This window comes from Saimiri boliviensis, chromosome 9, assembly GCF_048565385.1.
Source record: "Saimiri boliviensis isolate mSaiBol1 chromosome 9, mSaiBol1.pri, whole genome shotgun sequence".
NCBI classification, from domain to species: domain Eukaryota; kingdom Metazoa; phylum Chordata; class Mammalia; order Primates; family Cebidae; genus Saimiri; species Saimiri boliviensis.
In genome coordinates, this window is record NC_133457.1 from 51,097,631 (window position 1) to 51,119,902 (window position 22,272).

Sequence of the window (22,272 nt, forward strand, 5' to 3'; positions counted from 1 at the left end):
CTGACTCCTTTTTTTGGCGACAGGGTCTCAGTCTGTTGCTTAGGCTGCGGTGCAGTGGTGCTCCCTGCATCCTTGACCTCCTGGGCTCAAGCAATCCTCCCACTTCAGCCTCCCGAGTAGCTGAGACTACAGGCAGGAGCCACCACACCTGGCCACCCCCTACTCTTTCTTACCTCTGTTTATGAACAGTGTTCTTTTCTCTGCCTGTAATTCTCTCCCTACTCCCTTTCCTCTCAAATCTTATGTGACTAACTCCTATTTGGCCTTTAGGTCTCAGCTTAAATGTCAGCTACTCCAAGATGTTTCCCAGACCCTGCATATTAAATTATACCTATCTGACTGACACTTCTTTTTTTGAGATGGAGTCTCGCTCTATCACCCATGCTGGAGTGCAGTAGCACAGTCTTAGCTTACTGCTACCTCCGCCTCCCAGATTCAAGCGATTCTCCTGCCTCAGCCTCCTGAGTAGCTAGGACAACAGGCGTGCACCACCACACCTGGCTAATTTTGTTTGTGTTTTTAGTAGAGATGGGGTGTCACTGTGTTTGCCAGGATGGTTTCAATCTCCTGACCTCATGATCCACCTGCCTTGACCTCCCAAAGTGCTAGGATTACAGGTGTGAGCCACCTTGTCTGGCCAACTGATGCTCTTACAGCAAGTTTATAACATAGAAGAGAAAACAGAAATGCTGGCCAGGAGAAATGCCCTGTGGAGGGCAAATCACTTGAGTCTAGGAGTTGGAGACCAGTCTGTGCAACGTGGCAAAAACCCGTTAGCCATGGAGATGAGTAAGGTGTGGTGGCATGCACCTGTAGTCCCTGCTACTGGGAAGGTTGAAGTAGGAGGATCACTTGAGCTCAGGAGGTTGAGGCTACAGTGAGCTGTGATCTTGTCACTGCACTCCAGCCTGGGCAGCAGAGCAGGATCCAATCTCAAAAAATAAAAATAAAAAATTACTGGCCAAGCATGGTGGCTCACGCCTGTAATTTCAACACTTTCAGAAGTCAAGGCTAGAGGACCGCTTGAGTCCAGGAGTTGGAGACCAGCCTGGGTGACATAATGAGATCCTGTCTGTACAAATAAAAAATAAATAAATTAGATGTGATGGCACGTGCCTGTGATCCCAGCTATTAGGGAGACTGAGGCGGGAGGATCACTTGAGCCCAGGAGGTCAAGGCTGCAGTGAACATGATTGTGCCACTATACTCCAGCCTTGGTGACAGAGTGAGAGTGAGACTCTATATCTCAAAACCAAAAAACAAATACAAAAAATAGAAAACAGAAATGTCAGCATCAGAGGAAAAATTTTAAAAAAGAAAGAAAATAGAAATAGACTAGCTGATATCAGAGTGTGTCACACAGAATAATGGTCTTATTAAATTTTTATAGCCGGGCGCGGTGGCTCAAGCCTGTAATCCCAGCACTTTGGGAGGCCGAGGCGGGTGGATCACGAGGTCGACAGATCGAGACCATCCTGGTCAACATGGTGAAACCCCGTCTCTACTAAAAAAAAAAAATTACAAAAAATTAGCTGGGCATGGTTGTGCATGCCTGTAATCCCAGCTACTCAGGAGGCTGAGGCAGGAGAATTGTCTGAACCCAGGAAGTGGAGGTTGCGGTGAGCCGAGATCGTGCCATTGCACTCCAGCCTGGGTAACAAGAGCGAAACTCCGTCTCAAAAAAAAAAAGAAAGAAAGAAAGAAACTCTGTCTCAAAAAAAAAAAAAAAAAAACAAAGTTTAAGAAAGCTTGCATCGGCCGGGCACGGTGGCTCAGCCTGTAATCCCAGCACTTTGGGAGGCCGAGGTGGGTGGATCACGAGGTCAAGAGATCGAGACCATCCCGGTCAACACGGCGAAACCCTGTCTCTACTAAAAATACAAAAAATTAGCTGGGCATGGTGGCGTGTGCCTGTAATCCCAGCTACTAAGGAGGCTGAGGCAGGAGAATTGCCTGAACCCAGGAGGCGGAGGTTGCGGTGAGCCGAGATCGCGCCATTGCACTCCAGCCTGGGGTAACAAGAGCGAAACTCCGTCTCAAAAAAAAAAAAAAAAAGAAAGCTTGCATCAAGCTTTGTCTGGACAAAAGTATGCTAAGATTTTATCTGTCCAGTTCAGAGCTCCCCAGAGATCCAGATATTGAGTCACGTCATCACTAGAAAATAACACCTGGGAAGCTTATTCAAAGAACCAGAGTGGAAGTGCAGACACAATTTCAGGATGCTGTTGCAGGGTGAACTCTGGATTTCTGTACTTTGGTTGGCTTGTATTACATCCTCAAGGCCATTTATGTACAGTCAGGTGTGTTTTCTCTCTACATATTTTTTTCCTTCAAATAACAAATGACCTAATGATTTCCAAAGTTGAATACAAATTTTTTTTAAACTTTTTTTTTTTTTTTTTGCTGCCATGTACGATTAGGCCACGAATTGCATATTCCTGGAAAAAATCAAATTAACCAAAGTCTTAGTGGAAGGGTGGGAGGCAGTATGATGTGAAAGCAATAGGGGTTATTGCCCTGATCCCTGTTTCAGCATTTGTTTGCTATGTGGATTCAGGTAAAGGCACCTGATATACATTCGCTGAAGACTCACTTAGAAAAAGGCCCTTTGTCAACTGTGGGAGGTATAAAAATAAACACTATGTCTACACCTTCTCCTCACAGGTATAGACATAGTTTACAACCTGGTAGAAGATATAAGTAAATAAATAAATAGCTAAGATATGGCCGAGGGCGGTGGCTCGCGCCTGTAATCCTAGCATTTAGGGAAGCTGAGAGCTCAGGAGTTTGAGACTAGCCTGGGCAACACCGTGAAACCCTATCTCTACTAAAATATAAAAAATTAGTCGGGCATGGTGGGTGCCCTTGTAATCCCAGCTACTCAGGAGGCTGAGGCGGGAGAATTGTTTGAACCTGGGAGGCAGAGGTTGCAGTGAACCGAGATCATGTCACTGCACTCCAGCCTGAGGGACAGAGCAATACTCCATCTCAAAAAAAAAAAAAAAAAAAAGCCAAAATAGAATCCCTAGTGGCTAATGTAGCTTATCAGTCATAAATTCACATATATAGGCCGGGCGCGGTGGCTGAAGCCTGTAATTCCAGCACTTTGGGAGGCCGAGGCGGGTGGATCATGAGGTCGAGAGATCAAGACCATCCTGGTCAACATGGTGAAACCCCGTCTATTCTAAAAATACAAAAAATTAGCTGGGCATGGTGTCACGTGCCTGTAATCCCAGCTACTCAGGAGGCTGAGGCAGGAGAATTGCCTGAACCCAGGAGGCGGAGGTTGCGGTGAGCCGAGATCGCGCCATTGCACTCCAGCCTGGGTAACAAGAGCGACACTACGTCTCAAAAAAAAAAAAAAAAAAAAATTCACATATATATACACACATACATATATATTTTTGAGACAGAGTCTCACTCTTTTGCTCAGGCTGGAGTGAAGTGGTAGCAGCTGCCACCTGTGCTTACCAAAGCAAGTGGCTTGCATTAGCTGAAGCAAATCTCATGGCTCTACCCAACTTCAAGGATTCCACCTAACTTCAAGGTAGCAGTCCTCTGGAAGGGAAATGAGCTGGAAATATCAGTGGTTATAATGTCTACTCCAGGATTTCATACCATGCTTTCTACATGCTACTCACACTGGCCTTTTTTGGTCTTTCAAACTGACACATTCCTTACTGCCACAGGACAATTGCCTAGGCTGTTCTCTCTGATTGCAACATTCTTCATTCCACTCTTTGCTTGGTTAAAGTCCATTCTTCCCTCAGACTGAGCCTAGCGTCCCCTCTGACTATGTCAATTTCCCGTTACTTATTTTTTTCTTTTTCTTTTTCTTTTTTTTTTTTTGAGACGGAGTTTTGCTCTTTTTGCCCAGTCTGGAGTACAATGGCTCGATCTCGGCTCACTGTAACCTCCGCCTCCTGGGTTCAAACAATTCTCCTGTCTCAGCCTCCTGAGTAGCTGGGATTACAGGCACGCACCACCATGCCCAGCTAATTTTTTTTTTTTTTTTTGTCTTTTTGGTAGAGATGAGGTTTCGCCATATTGACCAGGATGGTCTCGATTTCTTGACCTCGTAATTCACCCACCTCGGCCTCCCAAAGTGCTGGGATTACAGGCTTGAGCCACCATGCCTGGCCCTTTTCATTAAAAAAATTATTTTTATTGTTTCTTGTCTTGCCATCACCTTCAGCCAACTCACATGAAAATTCCCCCTGTTATTATTGCTTTCACAACATCAGGCACTCCCTCCCACTTTATGGCACTTAGCTGTAATTTGCAGTTCATCATGTGATGACTTCATTAATGACTACTTCTTCCTCTGCAGCATCAGCTGCAAGCATCATGTTGTTTTGTTCACCCCCATATCTCTACCACCTGCCTCAGTAAACAGGTTTCTTTTCTTTTTTTTTTTGAGACAGAGTCTTATTCCATTACCCAGGCTGGAGTGCAGTGATGTGATCTCGGCTCAATGCAACCTCCACTTTCCAGACTCAAGTGATTCTTATACCTCAGCCTCTCAAGTAGCTGTAATTACAAAATTATAAAATACAAAAAATTAGCTGGACATACATACCACCACATCCAGCTAATTTTTGTATTTTTTTTTTTTTTTTTTTTTTGAGACGGAGTTTCGCACTTGTTACCCAGGCTGGAGTGCAATGGCGCCATCTCGGCTCACCGCAACCTCCGCCTCCTGGGCTCAGGCAATTCTCCTGCCTCAGCCTCCTGAGTAGCTGGGATTACAGGCACGTGCCACCATGCCCAGCTAATTTTTTTTTGTATTTTTAGTAGAGACGGGGTTTCACCATGTTGACCAGGATGGTCTCGATCTCTTGACCTCGTGATCCACCCGCCTCGGCATCCCAAAGTGCTGGGATTACAGGCTTGAGCCACCGCGCCCGGCCTAATTTTTGTATTTTTAAGTAGAAACAGGGTTTCACCACGTTGGCCAGGCTGGTCTCAGATTCCTTACCTCAAGCTATCTGCCCACCTCAGTCTCCCAAAGTGCTGGGATTACAGACATGAACCACTGCACTTAGCCCAGTTTTTTTTTGTTTAAATTTTTTTTAGAGACAGAGTCTCACTCTATCACCAGTCTAGAAGGCAGTGGCAAAATCATAGCTCACTGAGGACTGGAACTCATAGGCTCAAGGGATCCTCTTGCCTTAGTCTCCCTGGTAGCTGAGACTACAGGCAGGCATCACCATGCTCAGCTAAATTTTGAAATTTTTTTGTAGAGAGGGTGTCTCATTATCTTGCCCGGGTTGGTCTGAAACTCATGAGCTCAAGCCATACTCCCATCTTAATCTCCCGAAGTGCTGGGATGATAGCTGTTGCCTGTAATCCCAGCACTTTCTTTTTTTTTTTTTTTTTTTTTTTTGAGACGGAGTTTCGCTCTTGTTACCCAGGCTGGAGTGCAATGGCGCGATCTCGGCTCACCGCAACCTCCGCCTCCTGGGTTCAAGCAATTCTCCTGCCCCAGCCTCCTGAGTAGCTGGGATTACAGGCACGCACCACCATGCCCAGCTAATTTTTTGTATTTTTAGTAGAGACGGGGTTTCACCATGTTGACCAGGATGGTCTCGATCTCTCGACCTCGTGATCCACCCGCCTCGGCCTCCCAAAGTGCTGGGATTACAGGCTTGAGCCACCGCGCCCGGCCTAATCCCAGCACTTTCAAAGGCCAAGGCGGGAGGATCACCTGAGGTCAGAAGTTTGAGACCAACATGACCAACATGGAGAAACCCCATGTCTACTAAAAATACAAAATTAAGGCCGGGCGCGGTGGCTCAAGCCTGCAATCCCAGCACTTTGGGAGGCCGAGGCGGGTGGATCACGAGGTCAACAGATCAAGACCATCCTGGTCAACATGGTGAAACCCCGTCTCTACTAAAAATACAAAAAAATTAGCTGGGCATGGTGGCGCGTGCCTGTAATCCCAGCTACTCAGGAGGCTGAGGCAGGAGAATTGCCTGAACCCAGGAGGCGGATGTTGCGGTGAGCCAAGATCGCGCCATTGCACTCCAGCCTGGGTAACAAGAGTGAAGCTCAGCCGGGCGCGGTGGCTCAAGCCTGTAATCCCAGCACTTTGGGAGGCTGAGGCGGGTGGATCACGAGGTCAAGAGATCGAGACCATCCTGGTCAACATGGTGAAACCCCGTCTCTACTCAAAATACAAAAAATTAGCTGGGCATGGTGGCGCACGCCTGTAATCCCAGCTACTCAGGAGGCTGAGGCAAGAGAATTGCCTGAACCCAGGAGGCGGAGGTTGCGGTGAGCCGAGATCGCGCCATTGCACTCCAGCCTGGGCAACAAGAGCGAAACTCCGTCTCAAAAAAAAAAAAAAAAAAAAAAAAAAGAGTGAAGCTCGCCGGGTGCGGTGGCTCAAGCCTGTAATCCCAGCACTTTGGGAGGCCGAGGCGGGTGGATCACGAGGTTGAGAGATCGAGACCATCCTGGTCAACATAGTGAAACCCCATCTCTACTAAAAATACAAAAAATCAGCTGGGCATGGTGGCGCATGCCTGTAATCCTAGCTACTCAGGAGGCTGAGGCAGGAGAATTGCCTGAACCCAGGAGGCAGAGGTTGCGGTGAGCCGAGATCGGGCCATTGCACTCCAGCCTGGGTAACAAGAGCGAAACTCCGTCTCAAAAAAAAAAAAAAAAAAAAAAAAAAAGAGTGAAGCTCTGTCTCAAAAAAAAAACAAACAACAACAACAACAACAACAAAAAATACAAAATTAGCCAGGCCTGGTGGCGCATGAGGCAGGAGAATCACTTGAACCTAGGAGGCTGAGGTTGCCGTGAGCCGAGATGGGGCCATTGCACTTCAGCCTGTTCAACAAGAGCAAAACTCAAGCGGTGAGGGCTGGGAAAAAAAAAAAAAAAGAGCAAAAAACAAACAAAAAATTAGGTGGCCCAAGGTCAAGTAATTTTTTTTTTTTTTTTTTTTTTTTTTTTTTTTTTTTGAGACGGAGTTTTCGCTCTTGTTACCCAGGCTGGAGTGCAATGGCATGATCTCGGCTCACCGCAACCTCTGCCTCCTGGGTTCAGGCAATTCTCCTGCCTCAGCCTCCTGAGTAGCTGGGATTACAGGCACACACCACCATTCCCAGCTGATTTTTTTTTTTTTTTTTTTTTTTTTTTTGAGACGGAGTTTCGCTCTTGTTACCCAGGCTGGAGTGCAATGGCATGATCTCGGCTCACCGCAACCTCCGCCTCCTGGGTTCAGGCAATTCTCCTGCCTCAGCCTCCTGAGTAGCTGGGATTACAGGCACACACCACCATGCCCAGCTGATTTTTTTTTTTTTTTTTTTTTTTGAGACGGAGTTTCGCTCTTGTTACCCAGGCTGGAGTGCAATGGCATGATCTCGGCTCACCGCAACCTCCGCCTCCTGGGTTCAGGCAATTCTCCTGCCTCAGCCTCCTGAGTAGCTGGGATTACAGGCACGTGCCACCATGCCCAGCTAATTTTTTCTATATTTAGTAGAGACGGGGTTTCACCACGTTGACCAGGATGGTCTCGATCTCTCGACCTCGTGATCCACCCGCCTCGGCCTCCCAAAGTGCTGGGATTACAGGCTTGAGCCACCGTGCCCGGCGTAATTTTTTTTTTTTGAGAGGGAGTCTCCCTTTGTCACCCATGCTGGAGTGCAGTGGCGCCATCTTGTCTCACTGCAACCTCGGCCTCCTGGGTTCAAGCGATTCTCCTGGTTCAGGCTGTAATACCAGTAGCTGGTATTACAGGCACATGCCACCACAGCCAGCTGTTTTTGTTTGTGTGTGTTTTTAGTAGAGATGGGGTTTCACCCTTTTGGCCAGGCTGGTCTCAAAATCCTGACCTCAGGATATTGCCTGCATCAGTCTCTCTCAAAGTGCTGGGATTACAGATGCGAGCCACCGAGCCTGGCCAAAAAAGCTTTTTTTTAAGAGTTAGTGTCTTGGGGCTGGGCATGGTGGCTCATGCCTGTAATCCCAGCACTTTGGGAGGCCAAGGTGGGTGGATCACGAGGTCAGCAGTTCGAGACCAGCCTGGCCAAGATGGTGAAACCCCATCCAGGCTGGAATATAGTTGTGTGATCAGAGCTCACTGCACCCTCGAAGTCCTGGGCTCAGGGGATCTTTAGGGAACATTTTTTTTTACCTGTCAAAGAGTCTTTTTTTTTTTCTTCTTTTTTTTTGAAACAGTCTCTCTCTGTTGCCAGGGCTGGAGTGCAGTGATGTTACTGGAAAGGGGTCCTGATTCAGACCCCAAGAGATGGTTCTTGGATTTCCTGCAAGAAAAGAATTCGAGGCAAGTCTTTAAAGTGAAGGCATGTTCACTAAGAGAGTAAAGGAATAAAAGGATACCTACTCCATAGGCAGAGCAGCCCCAAGGGCTGTTGGTTGCCCATTTTTATGATTATTGCTTGATTATATACTAAACAAGGGGTGGATTTTTCATAACTCCTCTCTTTAGACCATATAGGGTAACTTCCCTACGTTGCCATGGCATTTGTAAACTGTCATGGCGCTGATAGGAGTGTAGCAGTGAGGAAGACCAGAGGTCACTCTCATCTCCATCTTGGTTTTGGCGGGATTTGGCTGGCTTCTTTACTGTAACCTGTGGTATCAGCCAGGTCTTTATGACTGGTGTCTTGTAACCTCCTGGTTCATCCTGTCTGTGACTTAGAATGCCTAACTGTCTGGGAATGCAGCCCAGTAGGTCTCAGCCTTATTTTACCCAGCCCCCATTCAAAATGGAGTTGCTGGGGTTCAAACGGCTCTGACTCTGGTGCGATCTTGGTTCACTGCAATTTTCATCTCCCAGGCCACAAGCGCTCCTCCTACCTCAGCTCCCAGAATAGCTGGAACTAAAGGTGCACACCACCACACCCAACTAATTTTTGTATTTTTTGAAATGAGGTTTCACCACGTTGTCCAGTCTTGAACTCTTGAGCTCAAGCTGTCCACCCACCTCGGCTTCCCAAAGTGCTGGCATTATAGGCATGAACCACCTCACCCGGCCAATGTGTAAGTCATGATTGTGTAAGCGGAACAACATTTATCCGCCCCTTGATCAGTCTAGGGGACTGAAGACTAGGGAAGTCATTTCACATTTCACTCAAGTCCTCACCCTTTTAGACTGTGCAATCCAGGTTTTTGTTTTTGAGACCCATACTGTACTTGCAAGCTCCCCCATTCATTTGCATAGGTATTTCAAGACTGCTGTAGACCTGTGAGCTCTGCTTGATTTAACTATCAAAACCTGGTGCCAAACAAACACCACACTCCCTGAAGTCAGTCAGCTCTTTGGTTTGCTCTTTTCTTAAAGGAAAAAGGCTGCGACAGAGCCCTTTTTTAAAAGCTAAAGTAATTCCCTTTGAAGTTAGGGTTTGTTTTGCCAGTATAAGGCCTTCTGAGCTCCCTAAGGCGCTGTACTTAGACTCTCCACCAAAAATGTAGCTATGAATGAATGCGGGTGAAAGTGCAGATGGGCCACTGGCATTCGAATTTAGATATTTCTGCCTTTGACTCCTTAATGGGCCAGAAAATTATTGATTCAAGGTGTTCAAGGTAGCAGATTATGTAAATGTTAGTTTAATTATATTATCTTCCTTAAACATAAAAACAGGTTAAATTGTAGTCTAGGGTGGCTTGTCCACCACAACAAACAGGGCAGCACCTTTGTTGATGAATAGCTGACATTCCACAAGGCAGAGTCACTTCTAAACCCCTTGGGAACCAGGGATACAATCTTTGATCTACGTAACTTTACATACCAATGCTAATTGGATTTTAAAGTGTCTCATTTATTTACTTATTTTTCTGAGCCAGAGTCTCGCCCTAGTCACGGAGGCCAGAGTGCAATGGTGGGATCTTGGCTTACTGCAACCTCCGCCTCCCGAGTTCAAGCAATTCTGCCTCAGCCTGCCGAGTAGCTAGGATTACAGGTACGCGCCACCATGCCTGGCTACTTTTTTTGTATCTTTAGTAGAGACAGCGTTTCACCATGCTGGCCAGGCTGGTCTCAAACTCCTGACCTCGTGATCTACCCGCATCAGCCTCCCAAATTGCTGGGATTACAGGCATGAGCCACTGTACCTGGCTGTGTCTGACTTATTATTTCTCAACAGCAACATATTTCTTTAGTGAATGACACTATTCTAGAGTCACAAGTTAATAGGATTGAAGGCTAATTGCACTCAACGTACAGTGTGATAGAGGCTGGGCACAGTGCCTCACACCTGTAATCCCAGCACTTTGGGAGGCTGAGCTTGGCCAATCACTAGAGTTTAGGAGTTTGTGACCATCCTGGGCAACAGATTGAAACCCTATCTCTATGAAAACATATAAAAATTAGCTGAGATTGCACCACGGCACTCCAGCCTGGGTTACAGAGGGAGACCCTGTCTCAAAAAGAAAAAAAGGCCAGCCATGGTGGTTTATGCCTGTAATCCCAGCACTTTGTGAGGCCAGGAGTTCCAGATCAGCCTGGGCAGCACAGTGGAAACCCTTGTCTCTACAAAAAATACAAAAATTTAGCTGGGCATGGTAGCTTATGCTTGTAGTTCCAGCTACTTCGGTGGCTGAGGCAGGAAGATTGCTTCAGCCCAGGAGGTGGAGGTTACAATGAGCCAAGATCACACCACTGCACTCCAACCAGGGTGACACAGTTTTGTTTCATCTCAACAAAACAAAACAAATACAATATGATGGCATTTTCGATTTGTAAGGGTACTTCCTGCCTTTCCCTGAGGCTACTTCCTACCCTTCAAGTGCCCTCACTGCCATACTGACTCCCTCCTCACCAAGCTCCGCCCTTTCCTCTCTTGCTTTTTTTAGCTGGAGTCTCCCTCTGTCACCCAGGCTGAAGTGTAATGGCGAGATCTCAGCTCACTGCAACCTCCACCTCTCCAGTTCAAGAGATTCCCCTGCCACAGTCTCCCCAGTATCTGGGATTACAGGCATGTGCCACTACACCTGGCTAATTTTTGTATTTTTAGTAGAGACAGGGTTTTGCCATTTGGCCAGGCTGGTCTTGAACTCCTTACCTCAGGTGATTCACCCACCTCGGCCTCCCAAAGTGCTGGGATAACAGGCATGAGTTACTGCGTCGGGGCTGGTCTCTCTTGCTTCTTGCGTCTCCTTTTTTTTTTTTTTTTTGAGACAGTTTCGCTCTTGTTACCCAGGCTGGAGTGCAATGGCGCGATCTCGGCTCACCGCCACCTCTACCTCCTGGGTTCAGGCAATTCTCCTGACTCAGCCTCCTGAGTAGCTGGGATTACAGGCACACACCACCATGCCCAGCTAATTTTTTGTATTTTTAGTAGAGACGGGGTTTCACCATGTTGACCAGGATGGTCTCGATCTCTTGACCTTGTGATCCACCCGCCTCGGCCTCCCAAAGTGCTGGGATTACAGGCTTGAGCCACCGCGCCCGGCAGTCTTATTCTTTTTAAAGTTGCATAATATCACATAATTCAGCTATAATCTCTCTCTTTATGTGTGTATGGTTTATATCAATGTAATATATGTATGTATATATATTCGTGTGTGTGTATGTGTGCTTTGTCAAATTTTCCTTTAAAACATTGTATATCTCTTAGTTTGCTATCTAGGAGAATACGTCTAGTCCCCTTGAGTCCCAATGCCTAGCTTTTTCTCTTTTTCTTTTTTTATATTTTAAAATATTTTATAGCGAAAAGGTCTTACTATGTTTCCCAGGCTGATATCGAACTCCTGAGCTCAAGTAATCCTCCTGCCTTGGCCTCCTTTAGTGCCAGGGTTACAAGCTTGAGCCAACACACCTGGGCTTTTCTGCCTTCTCAGAATGTCCTTCTTGTTTCCTACAGCTTCTAGCCCTGCAAATTGTACATTGGTGTAGCTGAACACTGAACACTGTTCTAAAAATCATGGATAAAAATGCACATAGGGGCCTGTAATCCCAGCACTTTGCGAGGCTGAGGTGGGTGGAGTGCTTGAGCTCAGGAGTTTGAGACCAGCCTGACCAACATATCGAAACCTTTTCTCCACTGAAAATAGAAAAATTAGCCAAGCATGGTGGGTGGGTGCCTGTAATCCCAGCTACTATGGAGGCTGAGGCAAGAGAATCGCTTGAACCCAGGAGGTGGAGTTTGCAGTGAGCCAAGATCATGCCACTGCACTTCAACCTGGTGACAGAGCATGACTCCATTTCTTTCTTTCTTTTTTTAAATTTAAGATGGGGTTTCACCATATTGGTCAGGCTGGTCTCGAACTCCTGACCTCAGGTGATCCGCCCACCTCAGCCTCCCAAAATGCTAGGATTACAGGCGTGAGCCACTGCGCCCGGCTCTCCATTTTCAAAAAAAAAAAAGAAAAAATTAGCTGGGAGTGTGTTGGCACATGTCTGTGGTTCTAGCTATTCAGGAGGCTGAGGTGGGAGGATCAGTTCAGCCTGGGAGGTTGAGGCTGCAGTGAGCCATGATTGCGCCACTGCACTGCAACCTGGTTGATAGAGCAAGACCCTCTCTCTCTACAAAAAAAAAAAAAAAAAAGTACATGGAACAGAGTAATTTGTTCTTCAAAAGAAAGCCTTACTGGGCACATTAGCGTGCACGTGTAGTTCTAACTACTTCGGAAGCTAGGACAAAAGATTTGCTTGAGGCCAGGAGTTTAAATCTATCCAGACAGGCAAATGGCAAGTGAGACCATTCGTTCTTAGACCAGGCTATATATAGGGGAGCATTCCAGCCCTCAAGTTGCTGAACCCACTGAGAGACAGGCAGGAAAACCAGTTATTTCCACAGGACCAAGATTAGTGCCTGACAAATAGTAGATGTTTGTTGGTAAATATTCTTTTTTTTTTTGTAGATAGCGTCTCTCTCTGTCACCCAGGCAGGAATGCAGTTGCATGATCACAGATCACTGCACCCTCAACCTTTTGGCCTCAAGCCATCCTCCCACCTCAGCCTCCAAAGTAGCTGGGAACAAAGGCGCACACCACCACACTTGGCTATTTATTTATTTATTTATTTATTTTTATTTTTTGTAGAGACAAAGTCTCTCTATATTGCCCAGGCTGGTCTTGAACTCCTGGGCTCAAGTGATCCTCCCACCTTGGCCTCCCAAAGTGTTGGGATTATAGGCGTGAGCCACCACACCCGGCCAAAAATGTTTATTTTATGTACAAAGAACTATCATGGTTTTTCATGGTAGAGGTCTTGGATAATCCTTTGAAGATCATTTAGTCCAACTTAATGAAACCTATATCCTTCGCGTACTGACGGAAATACTGGCGGCACATATTGAGACCATATTTCCAGATCAAACCGTGCCGGTTTGAACAGACTCGACAAGAGCGAGAACCCTGGCCGAATTTTCCCGGGTGGCTCCAGTACAGATGCTGGTGACCCATCTTGCTCTCTGAAAGGCAACGATGTAAAAGGAAGGAGGCAGCAGATATTCTTGAATCAATACTTTTTTTTAAGGTATGGAGTCTTGCTCTGATGCCCAGGCTGGAGTGCAGTGGCGTGATCATGGCTCATTGCAGCTTCAACTTCCGGGGCTCAAGCAATCCTCCCACCTGAGCCTCTCAAGTAGCTGGAACCACATGTGCATCACATCTGGCTAATTATGTTTATTTATTGTAGAGAGAGGGTCTTGTTATGTTGGCCAGGCCAGGATCCTGGGCTCAAGTGATCCTCCCACCTCAGATTCGAAAATTGCTGGGATTACAAGCATGAGCCATTATACCTGGTCTGAATGAATTTTATATAGCTGAGGAAAACTGAGGCCCAGAGAAGTTAACAGGCTTGCCCATGTTCATAGAGCCAGCTGGTAAGCAGGTCTTTTTTTTTTTTTTTCTGAGAGGAAGTCTCACTCTTGTCCCCCAGGCTAGAGTGCAGTGGTGCTCTTGAGTCACTGCAACCTCTATCTCCCAGGTTCAAGCAATTCTCCTGCCTCAGCCTCTCAAGGAGCTGGATTACAGGTGCATGCCACTACGCCTGGCTAATTTTTGCAATTTTAGCAGAGACTGGCTTTCACCATGTTGGCCAGGCTGGTCTTGAACGCCTGACATCAGGTGATCTATCTGCCTCGGCCTCCCAAAATGCTAGGATTACAGGCGTGAGCCACTGTGCAAGGCCAGTTACGCAGGTCTTTCAGGCTCCTAACTTTGCTGAAATGCCTGCCAGTCGCTCCTTATGACTGGCTAAAACAGCCTTGTCATGGACCTTGGGTTCCCAAGTACTGGATATATCAACATTTCCAAACAAGAGGAAAATTCTCTAGGAATACTGAGTAACCATTCCTGGGCTGCTGGGATGGATAGAAGCTTGGTAGGTTTGTGAGAAGGAAGAATCAGTATTTTTGTAGGAACTGGAAGGAAGATTTATCCTGCCTGGTGACATCCTTTCTGACTTCCTCTCTTTGGAATATTGACTCTGTGGTTGAAGGCCTGGGAGGATTCAGGCTCAGCTTTTGAAATCTTCCCTACCACCCCTCCATGGTCCAAGCCACATCTGCGCTTCTTCAAGGCCTCAGCTTCAATTTCACTTCCTCCTGATTGCTGGCCTCCCCATACTCCTTTAGGAACCAGAAACCCACTACGAAACTCTCACTAACATAAAATAGCTTCTATAAATGGACTTGTATTATTTATTTATTTATTTATTTTTGAGATGGAGTCTTGCTGTGTCACCGAGGGTGGAGTGCAGTGGCATGCTCTCAGCTGACTGCAACCTCTGCCTCCTGGGTTCAAGCAATTCTCCCGTCTCAGCCTCCCAAGTAGATGGGATCACAGGTATGGACCTGGCTAATTTTTGTATTTCTAGTAGAAAGGCAGTTTCACCATGTTGGCTAGGCTGGTCTTGAACTTCCTGCCGTGGCTTCCCAAAGTGTTGGGATTACAGTGTGAGCCACTGCACCCAACCTATGGTGTTTTCTCAAAATTTGTTATTGTGATATCATGCAAAAACTTCAAAATATTTATGTAGGCAAATTTTGTTTGTTTGGTTGGTTTTTTTTTTTTTTTGAGACAGAGTTTCGCTCTTGTTACCCAGGCTGGAGTGCAATGGCGTGATCTGGGCTCACCGCAACCTCCGCCTCCTGGGTTCAGGCAATTCTCCTGACTCAGCCTCCTGAGTAGCTAGGATTACAGGCACGTGCCACCATGCCCAGCTAATTTTTTGTATTTTTAGTAGAGACGGGGTTTCACTATGTTGACCGGGATGGTCTCGATCTCTTGACCTCGTGATCCACCCGCCTCGGCCTCCCAAACTGCTGGGATTACAGGCTTGAGCTACCATGCCCGGCTTTTTTTTTTTTTTAAATATATAATGGTTCTGGGCTTCCTGTCCTGTTTAACATTTCTGCCTCACTGGCCAGGTGTGGTGGCTCATGCCTGTAATCCCAGCCCTTTGGGAGGCCGAGGTGGGTGGATCATGAGGTCAAGAGATCAAAGGCCGGGCTCCGTGGCTCAAGCCTGTAATCCCAGCACTTTGGGAGGCCGAGGCGGGTGGATCACGAGGTCAAGAGATCGAGACCGTCCTGGTCAACATGGTGAAACCCCGTCTCTACTAAAAATACAAAAAATAAGCTGGGCGTGGTGGCGTGTGCCTGTAATCCCAGCTACTCGGGAGGCTGAGGCAGGAGAATTGCTTGAACCCAGGAGGCGGAGGTTGCGGTGAGCCGAGATCGCGCCATTGCACTCCAGCCTGGGTAACAAGAGCGAAACTCCGTCTAAAAAAAATAAATAAATAAATAAATAAAGAGATCAAGACCATCCTGGCCAGTATGGTGAAACCCCATCTCTGCCAAAAGTACAAAAATTAGCCAGGTGTGGTGATGTGCTACTGTATTCTCAGCTACTCTGGAGCCTGAGGCCGGAGAATCGCTTGAACCCAGGAAGTGGAGGTGGATGTAAGTAGAGATTACACCACTGCACTCCAGAGGGAGTTTTGCTCTTATTGCCCAGGCAGGAGTGCAGTGGCACAATCTCGGCTCACTGAAACCTCTGCCTCCCAGGTTCAAGTGATTCTCCTGCCTTAGCCTCCCCAGTAGCTGCAATTACAGGCACGTGCCACCACGCCCGGCTAATTTTGTATTTTTAGTAGAGATGGGATTTCTCCATGTTGGTCAGGCTGGTCTCAAACTCCTGACCTCAGGTGATATGCCCGACTTGGCATCCCAAAGTGCTGGGATTATAGGCGTGAGCCACCGTGCCTGGCCTATGTTACTACTCTTTAAAAACTTTTTAAGCATGGAGGCCAGATGAAATTAAATACATTAAAAAAAAATAAGAAAAATAGAACTTTCCTGTAAATTTTTGTTTTGTAAGTTTTTATACCTTTAATTCTTCTGGAATTTTTTTTCTTTTCAAGACAAGTCTTGCTCTATCTCCCAGGCTGGAGTGCAGTGGAGCTATCTCGATTCACACCAGCCTCGACTTCCCGGGCTCAAGTGATTCTCCCACCTCAGCCTCCCGAGTAGCTGGGACCACAGGTGCATATCACCACACTCTGGTCAGTTTTGTCAGAGTCTTGATATATTGCCCAGACTGAGTTTGAGCTCCTGGTGTCAAGTGATCTGCCCACCTCGGCCTCCCAAAGTGTTGGGATTACGGGCATGAGCCACTGCCAGCCTCTTCTGGAATTTATTTTTGAATATGGAATGGTTCCTTGCTTTAATTTAAAAGTCAAGCCGGGCGCGGTAGCTCAAGCCTGTAATCCCAGCACTTTGGGAGGCCGAGGCGGGTGGATCATGAGGTCAAGAGATCGAGACCATCCAGGTCAACATGGTGAAACCCCGTCTCTACTAAAATACAAAAAATTAGCTGGGCATGGTGGCGCGTGCCTGTAATCCCAGCTACTCAGGAGGCTGAGGCAGGAGAATTGCCTGAACCCAGGAGGCGGAGGTTGCGGTGAGCCGAGATCGCGCCACTGCACTCCAGCCTGGGTAACAAGAGCGAAACTCCGTATCAAAAAAAAAAAAAAAAAAAGTCAAAACTAGGATCATTTCTCAAATAAACTATTGCTTTGTCACTGAATTGATTTGTCACGTTTGCTTTTGTTTGTTTTAGAGACGGGGTTTCTTCAGGTTGGTTAGGCTGGTCTTGAACTCCCAACCTCAGGTGATCCACCTGCCTCGGCCTCCAAAAATACTGGGATTACAGGTGTGAGCCACCGCGCCCAGCCTACGTTTGCTTTTTATTAGGTTGTACTTCTAGATTTTATCCCTGAGTAATCAACTATTTGTCCAGGCTAACATAGAAGCACTACGTTAAAATATAGTAACTTTGGAACGAGTTAAAATGTGGTTTTTCAGTAAGTAAAATGTAAGCGTCCCACTAGAAAGAGGAGTGATATTCATGGTTGAGGTTAAAGTTATCAGGAGACAAGGTAGGCAAAGGGGTAAAGTTTAAGGGTTTGTAGAAAAATGTTAGGTGTTGTTATTGCAAAATTGAACAAAGAACAAGAATCATGGGCTTGAAAGGCTGGACTTTTCCTTGAAACGACCATTCACAGTGTAGAACTGAAGGGCTAGCTGTGAGGCAGCCGAGCTAGCGCCTTATCCCCACAACGGGAGAGAAAGACGGGGACGGATAGCGGGAAAAAAATAAGTGCTGCGCCCAATAATTCAGGAGTCAGTCCACGTCGCAGAACTGAACTGAGGGAGAAGGGCTGGGAAGAAAAGGCCAGTAAGGAACGTAGGAACAGAGGAGTCTCTCGGGAGGAGGCTATGGAGGCCGGGGCAGGTGATGGGTCTCTGATGAAGGCGGCTTGCCGGGGATTCCCTATTTCGCAGTCTTCAGGGAGACGCAAAGAGGTAGGAGAGGCCACGCAACAGAGAAGCAGCCGGGTTGGCAGTGGGAGAGGAATAAGCACTACGGCCTCTCCCCACGCCCTGCCAGCCCAGCAGCAGCGGCCGCCGCCGCCACCGCGGGGCCCGGGATTGGCCCGAGGGCGGCGCAGGGCGGGGCGGGGGCTGCTGGGATGCCCGCCTGGAAGGCGAGCGCGCGCGCACACGGGCGCGGGTACGGCGGCGGCGCGCGCGTGCTCCGTCGGCCTGTGCGGCGGCTGCGGCGGAGCGGGCCATGGCAGTGGGCGGCGGGCGAGTGTAGTGCTGCACGGGGCAGGCGGGAGGTGATTTAGAGAGGCAGGGATGGGGGCGCCGAAGCGGAGCGGTTGCGGCGGCCTGGGTTGCTGACCGCGGACTAGGAATAGCAGCAGGCGGCGGCGGCGGCGGCAGCAGAGCGACGGGCAGGTGAGTGCGGCCGCGCGGGACCCGGATGCGGCGCGTCTGAGGGGCGGCGGGGTCGCGGCGCGGACTGCGGTGCCCCCGGGCGGGCTGGCGGTGCGCTCCAGCCTGACGCTACCTGCGGCTAGCCTGGTAGCACCGCGCTTCCTTCCAACTTGGAGGATACCCGCCTGCCGGCCGGTGGGGGCGCCTGGCTTGCTTGCGGCCCGCCCGGGGCTCTCCAAGGTGAGTGGCGGCCCCCGGCCCCCGGGCGGCAGAGACGCTGCCGGGCGTCCCGGGCCGCTGACGCTTTGGTTCCCGTTCCTCAGGGACGCCTGTGTGGAGAAACGGCGTCCTCGCGCCCCGCGTCTGTGGGGATACGTCCGGAGCTTCCCGACCCTCAGGTGCTTTTTTGCGCAGCAGAGTATTCCAGGGGCGGGGACCTTGGGCTAAGTTACGGACTTGTTTTCGAATCCCAGCGCCGCTGCTGACCAGTCCTAGGGCCCTGGGCCAAAATATCCTGTTGTGTTAACTGGGTGTAATAATACATACACCGTAGGGTTGTTGAGAGGAGAGGCGTAACTGAACAGGTGCGAAGTAGGTGATATCCCTGCTGCAGCGTCTCGTGTTAGCTATTGCGGGTTACCTGCTGCAGGCGTGCGTTTGGGGGCACGTCCATTTCCGAACCGCTCTGGTGGTGCAATAACCGATACTGGAGTTGCTTAATAGTGAGCCTGTTACCTCGCAGTGGTCAAAATAGAGTCTTAGAGTCTCTTCCTAGAATCCTGGAGTCTCTTTTCCTGCAGCAGCTGAATTGGAAGCCTGTCTCTCAGGTACTGAGTGGGAATTACTGCTGAAATGAAAGCAAGCGAATTCGGGGTTCGCTTAGGATGAAAGATGGTGGGACATAAACTTGAAGTGCTTTGCTGTTTCATCTCAAGGGACACTTGAACCCTGTCACTTGTTACAGAGTATAAACACATGTAGAGTATGGAAACAGACTTTTTTTTTTCTGCATTGCTACATCCAAAGGGAGTGACAAGTGCTTTTGTAAACATCATTGTGGGCAGTGTGACTGTCTGGTGAAGTCATGATAATTAAATGAGTACTTATTTTGAGGCACTGAATGGATGTTTAGAGCTATGATTCGTAATAAAATTATCTCCGACGAGTCAGAGGTCTCAGCAGTTCATTAATCATTTGGGGATTTTTATGCTACATTGTAAGATTTTATGGTAAAAGCGGAACTATTTAAGTCATAATAATGTAGCACAGGAAAGGGTGGTCAGATAAGGATCTTAACCCACTTTCAGAATGCAGGTATGGAAGAAAGTAAACTCTTTTTTTTCTGGCCAGGCGCGTTGGCTCAGGCCTGTAATCCCAGCACTTTGGGAAGCCGAGGAGGACGACGTATCACTTGAGCCCAGGAGTTTGACACCAGCTTGAGCAACATGGCGAAACCCCATCTCTACCCAAAACACCAAAATTAGCCCGGTGTGGTGGCGGGCGCCTGTATTCCCTGCTGCTCGGGAGGCTGAGACAGGAGAATCCAGCCTGGGCAACACAGCGATACCTGTCTCAAAAAAAAAAAAATCTTTTTGAGACAGAGTTTTGCTGCTGCTTTTTAAATTTTTAAATTTTTTGTTGTTTGTTTTTTAAGACAGGGCCTCACTGTCTCCCAGGGTGGAGTACAATGGCACCATCTCGTCTCACTGCAACCTCCGCCTCCTGGGTTCAAGCCATCCTGCTTCAGCCTCCCGAGTAGCCAGGACTCCAGGCGTGCGCTACCATGCCCGGCTAATTTTTGTACCTTTTGTAGAGACGGTTTCGCCATGTTGGCCAGGCTGCTCTTGACTCCTGGGCTCAAATGATCCACCCGACTAGGCCTCCCGAAGTGCCAGGATTACAGGCATGAGCCACCGCGACCGGTTGAAACTTGAATTGTATTTTTTTTTTTTTTTGAGACGGAGTTTCGCCCTTGTTACCCAGGCTGGAGTGCAATGGTGCGATCTCGGCTCACCGCAACCTCCGCCTCCTGGGTTCAGGCAGTTCTCCCGCCTCAGCCTCCTGAGTAGCTGGGATTACAGGCACGTGCCACCATGCCCAGCTGATTTTTTGTATTTTTAGTAGAGACGGGGTTTCACCATGTTGTCCAGGATGGTCTCGATCTTTTGACCTCGTGATTCACCCGCCTCTCACCCGCCTCGGCCTCCCAAAGTGCTGGGATTACAGGCTTGAGCCACCGCGCCCAGCCTGAATTGTATTTTTTAAAGCCAAAATGACGTAAGAAACAACAATTTAATTTACACCCACGATTCACACCCCGAGTCCACCACCTTCAGACTGTTTTTTAAAAGTGTTGAAAATCGAGTTGGGTTTTGATTTACTGTCGTTTTGCATCTCTTGCCTATCTTTCTTGGTGTTCTTAGAGACTCATCCATAAAGGCTTTTCCTTCAGCTTGCTTTGTGAATGTCAGCAAACTCTATGGAAAAAAGTGAAAAATGAACACTGTAGTCTGTTATGTTCTTCCTTGACATTTTCCTGGTTGTCTAGCTTAGACTGTTAAACTCTTAACAGAACTACTGCTAGCCACTGTGAAAAGGCTGAGAGTCGTAAGTCACCTCTTGGTTTTAGGCCTCTAGTTGGTTAAAAACAGCTGGGGCTATGGGGATGTCACCCAGTCTTAGGGGCCTCTGTTGTTTTATTTATAGAATTTGGATGACTGTGTGGTGGGCAGGGGGTGGTTGTGGTGGTGTACTAGAGAATCACATTATATAAAGGAACCTTCTATGATACTGGAGTTGTACAGCTTTCCTCCTCTTTACTCTCTCTGACTTTTCCTTCTCCTTGAGTTGAAAACATTCTAATGCCCCAGGGCTTCCAGCCTGTCCCTATTCCTTTCTCTACCTGTATGTATTCTTTCTGAGTGATCCCATGGTGGCCTATGGTTTATTTATTTATTGTTTTTAGTAGAGAAACTAAAAATAAGTAAATTGTTATCAATTGCTGTTGACTCTCAGATTTTTATCTCCAGTCCTGAACTTCAGACTTATGTCTGCCTATATAATATCTTCATTTCATCTGTTTTTAGGGTTCTTTCTTTCTTTCTTTTTTTTTTTTTGAGAGGAAGTTTTACTCTTGTTGCCCAGGCTGGAGTACAGTGGTGCAGTCTCGGCTCACCAACCTGCACCTCCTGCATTTAAGCGATTCTCCTGCATTAGCCTCCCAAGTAGTTGGGATTACAGGTATGTACCACCACGCCTAACTAAGTTTGTATTTTTAGTGGACATAGGGTTTCTCCACGTTGGTCAGGCTGGTCTTCAACTCCCGACCTCAGGTGATCCGCCCACCTCGGCCTCCCAAAGTGCTGGGATTACAGGCATGAGCCACTGCTCCTGGCCAAGGCATCTTTCAGTGTAACAGGTTCACATGGAGCTCTGAATTTCTGTTCCTATTCTTTCCCTAGCTGTTTGTTTGTTTGTTTTTTGAGATGGAGTCTTGCTCTGTTGCCAGGCTGGAGTGCAGTGGTGCAGTCTCAGCTCACTGCAGCCTCCACCTTCTGGATTCAAGCAGTTCTCCTGCCTCAGCCTCCCAAGTAGCTGGGAGTACAGGCACACACCACCATGCCCAGCTAATTTTTTGTATTTTTAGTAGAGATGGGGTTTCACCATTTTGACCAGGATGTTCTCGATCTCTTAACCTGGTGATCTGCCTGCCTTGGCCTCCCAAAGTGCTGGGATTACAGGCGTGAACTGCCACACCTGGCCTTTTTTTTTTTTTTTTTTTTTTTTTTTTTGAGACAGAGTCTCACTGTGTTGCACAGGCTGGAGTACAGTGGCATGATCATGGCTCACTGCAGCTTCCACCTCCATGGTTCAAGTGATTCTCCTGCCTCAGCCTCCTGAGTGGCTGGGATTACAGGCACACGCCACCATGCCCAGCTAATTTTTGTATTTTTAGTAGAGATGCGGGATTTTTTTTTTTTTTTTTTTTTTTTTTTTTTGAGACGGAGTTTTGCTCTCGTTACCCAGGCTGGAGTGCAATGGCGCAATCTCGGCTCACCGCAA

At 47.8% G+C, this 22,272-nt stretch overlaps 2 protein-coding genes across 8 annotated transcripts in view; one reads left to right on the forward strand and one right to left on the reverse strand.

Moving 5' to 3' along the window:
* PIK3CB (phosphatidylinositol-4,5-bisphosphate 3-kinase catalytic subunit beta) overlaps positions 1 to 22,272 on the forward strand; it is a 254,144-nt gene that overhangs the window by 52,671 nt on the left and 179,201 nt on the right. For 4 of the 7 annotated variants that reach the window (XM_003930974.3, XM_074405844.1, XM_074405839.1 and 1 more), the window contains exon 1: positions 18,011 to 18,231. The exons of the other annotated variants lie outside the window; for them this stretch is intronic. The gene's annotated coding sequence lies outside the window, so the exon portion shown is untranslated. Of the gene's footprint in view, positions 1 to 18,010; positions 18,232 to 22,272 lie in introns of those variants that run through there. 7 annotated transcript variants of the gene reach the window in all.
* Positions 13,194 to 13,484, reverse strand: LOC120360837 (small ribosomal subunit protein uS14-like). Its single transcript, XM_039461809.2, has one exon. The coding sequence runs from the start codon at positions 13,382 to 13,384 to the stop codon at positions 13,214 to 13,216; it is 171 nt and encodes a 56-aa protein (XP_039317743.2). The 5' UTR covers positions 13,385 to 13,484; the 3' UTR covers positions 13,194 to 13,213.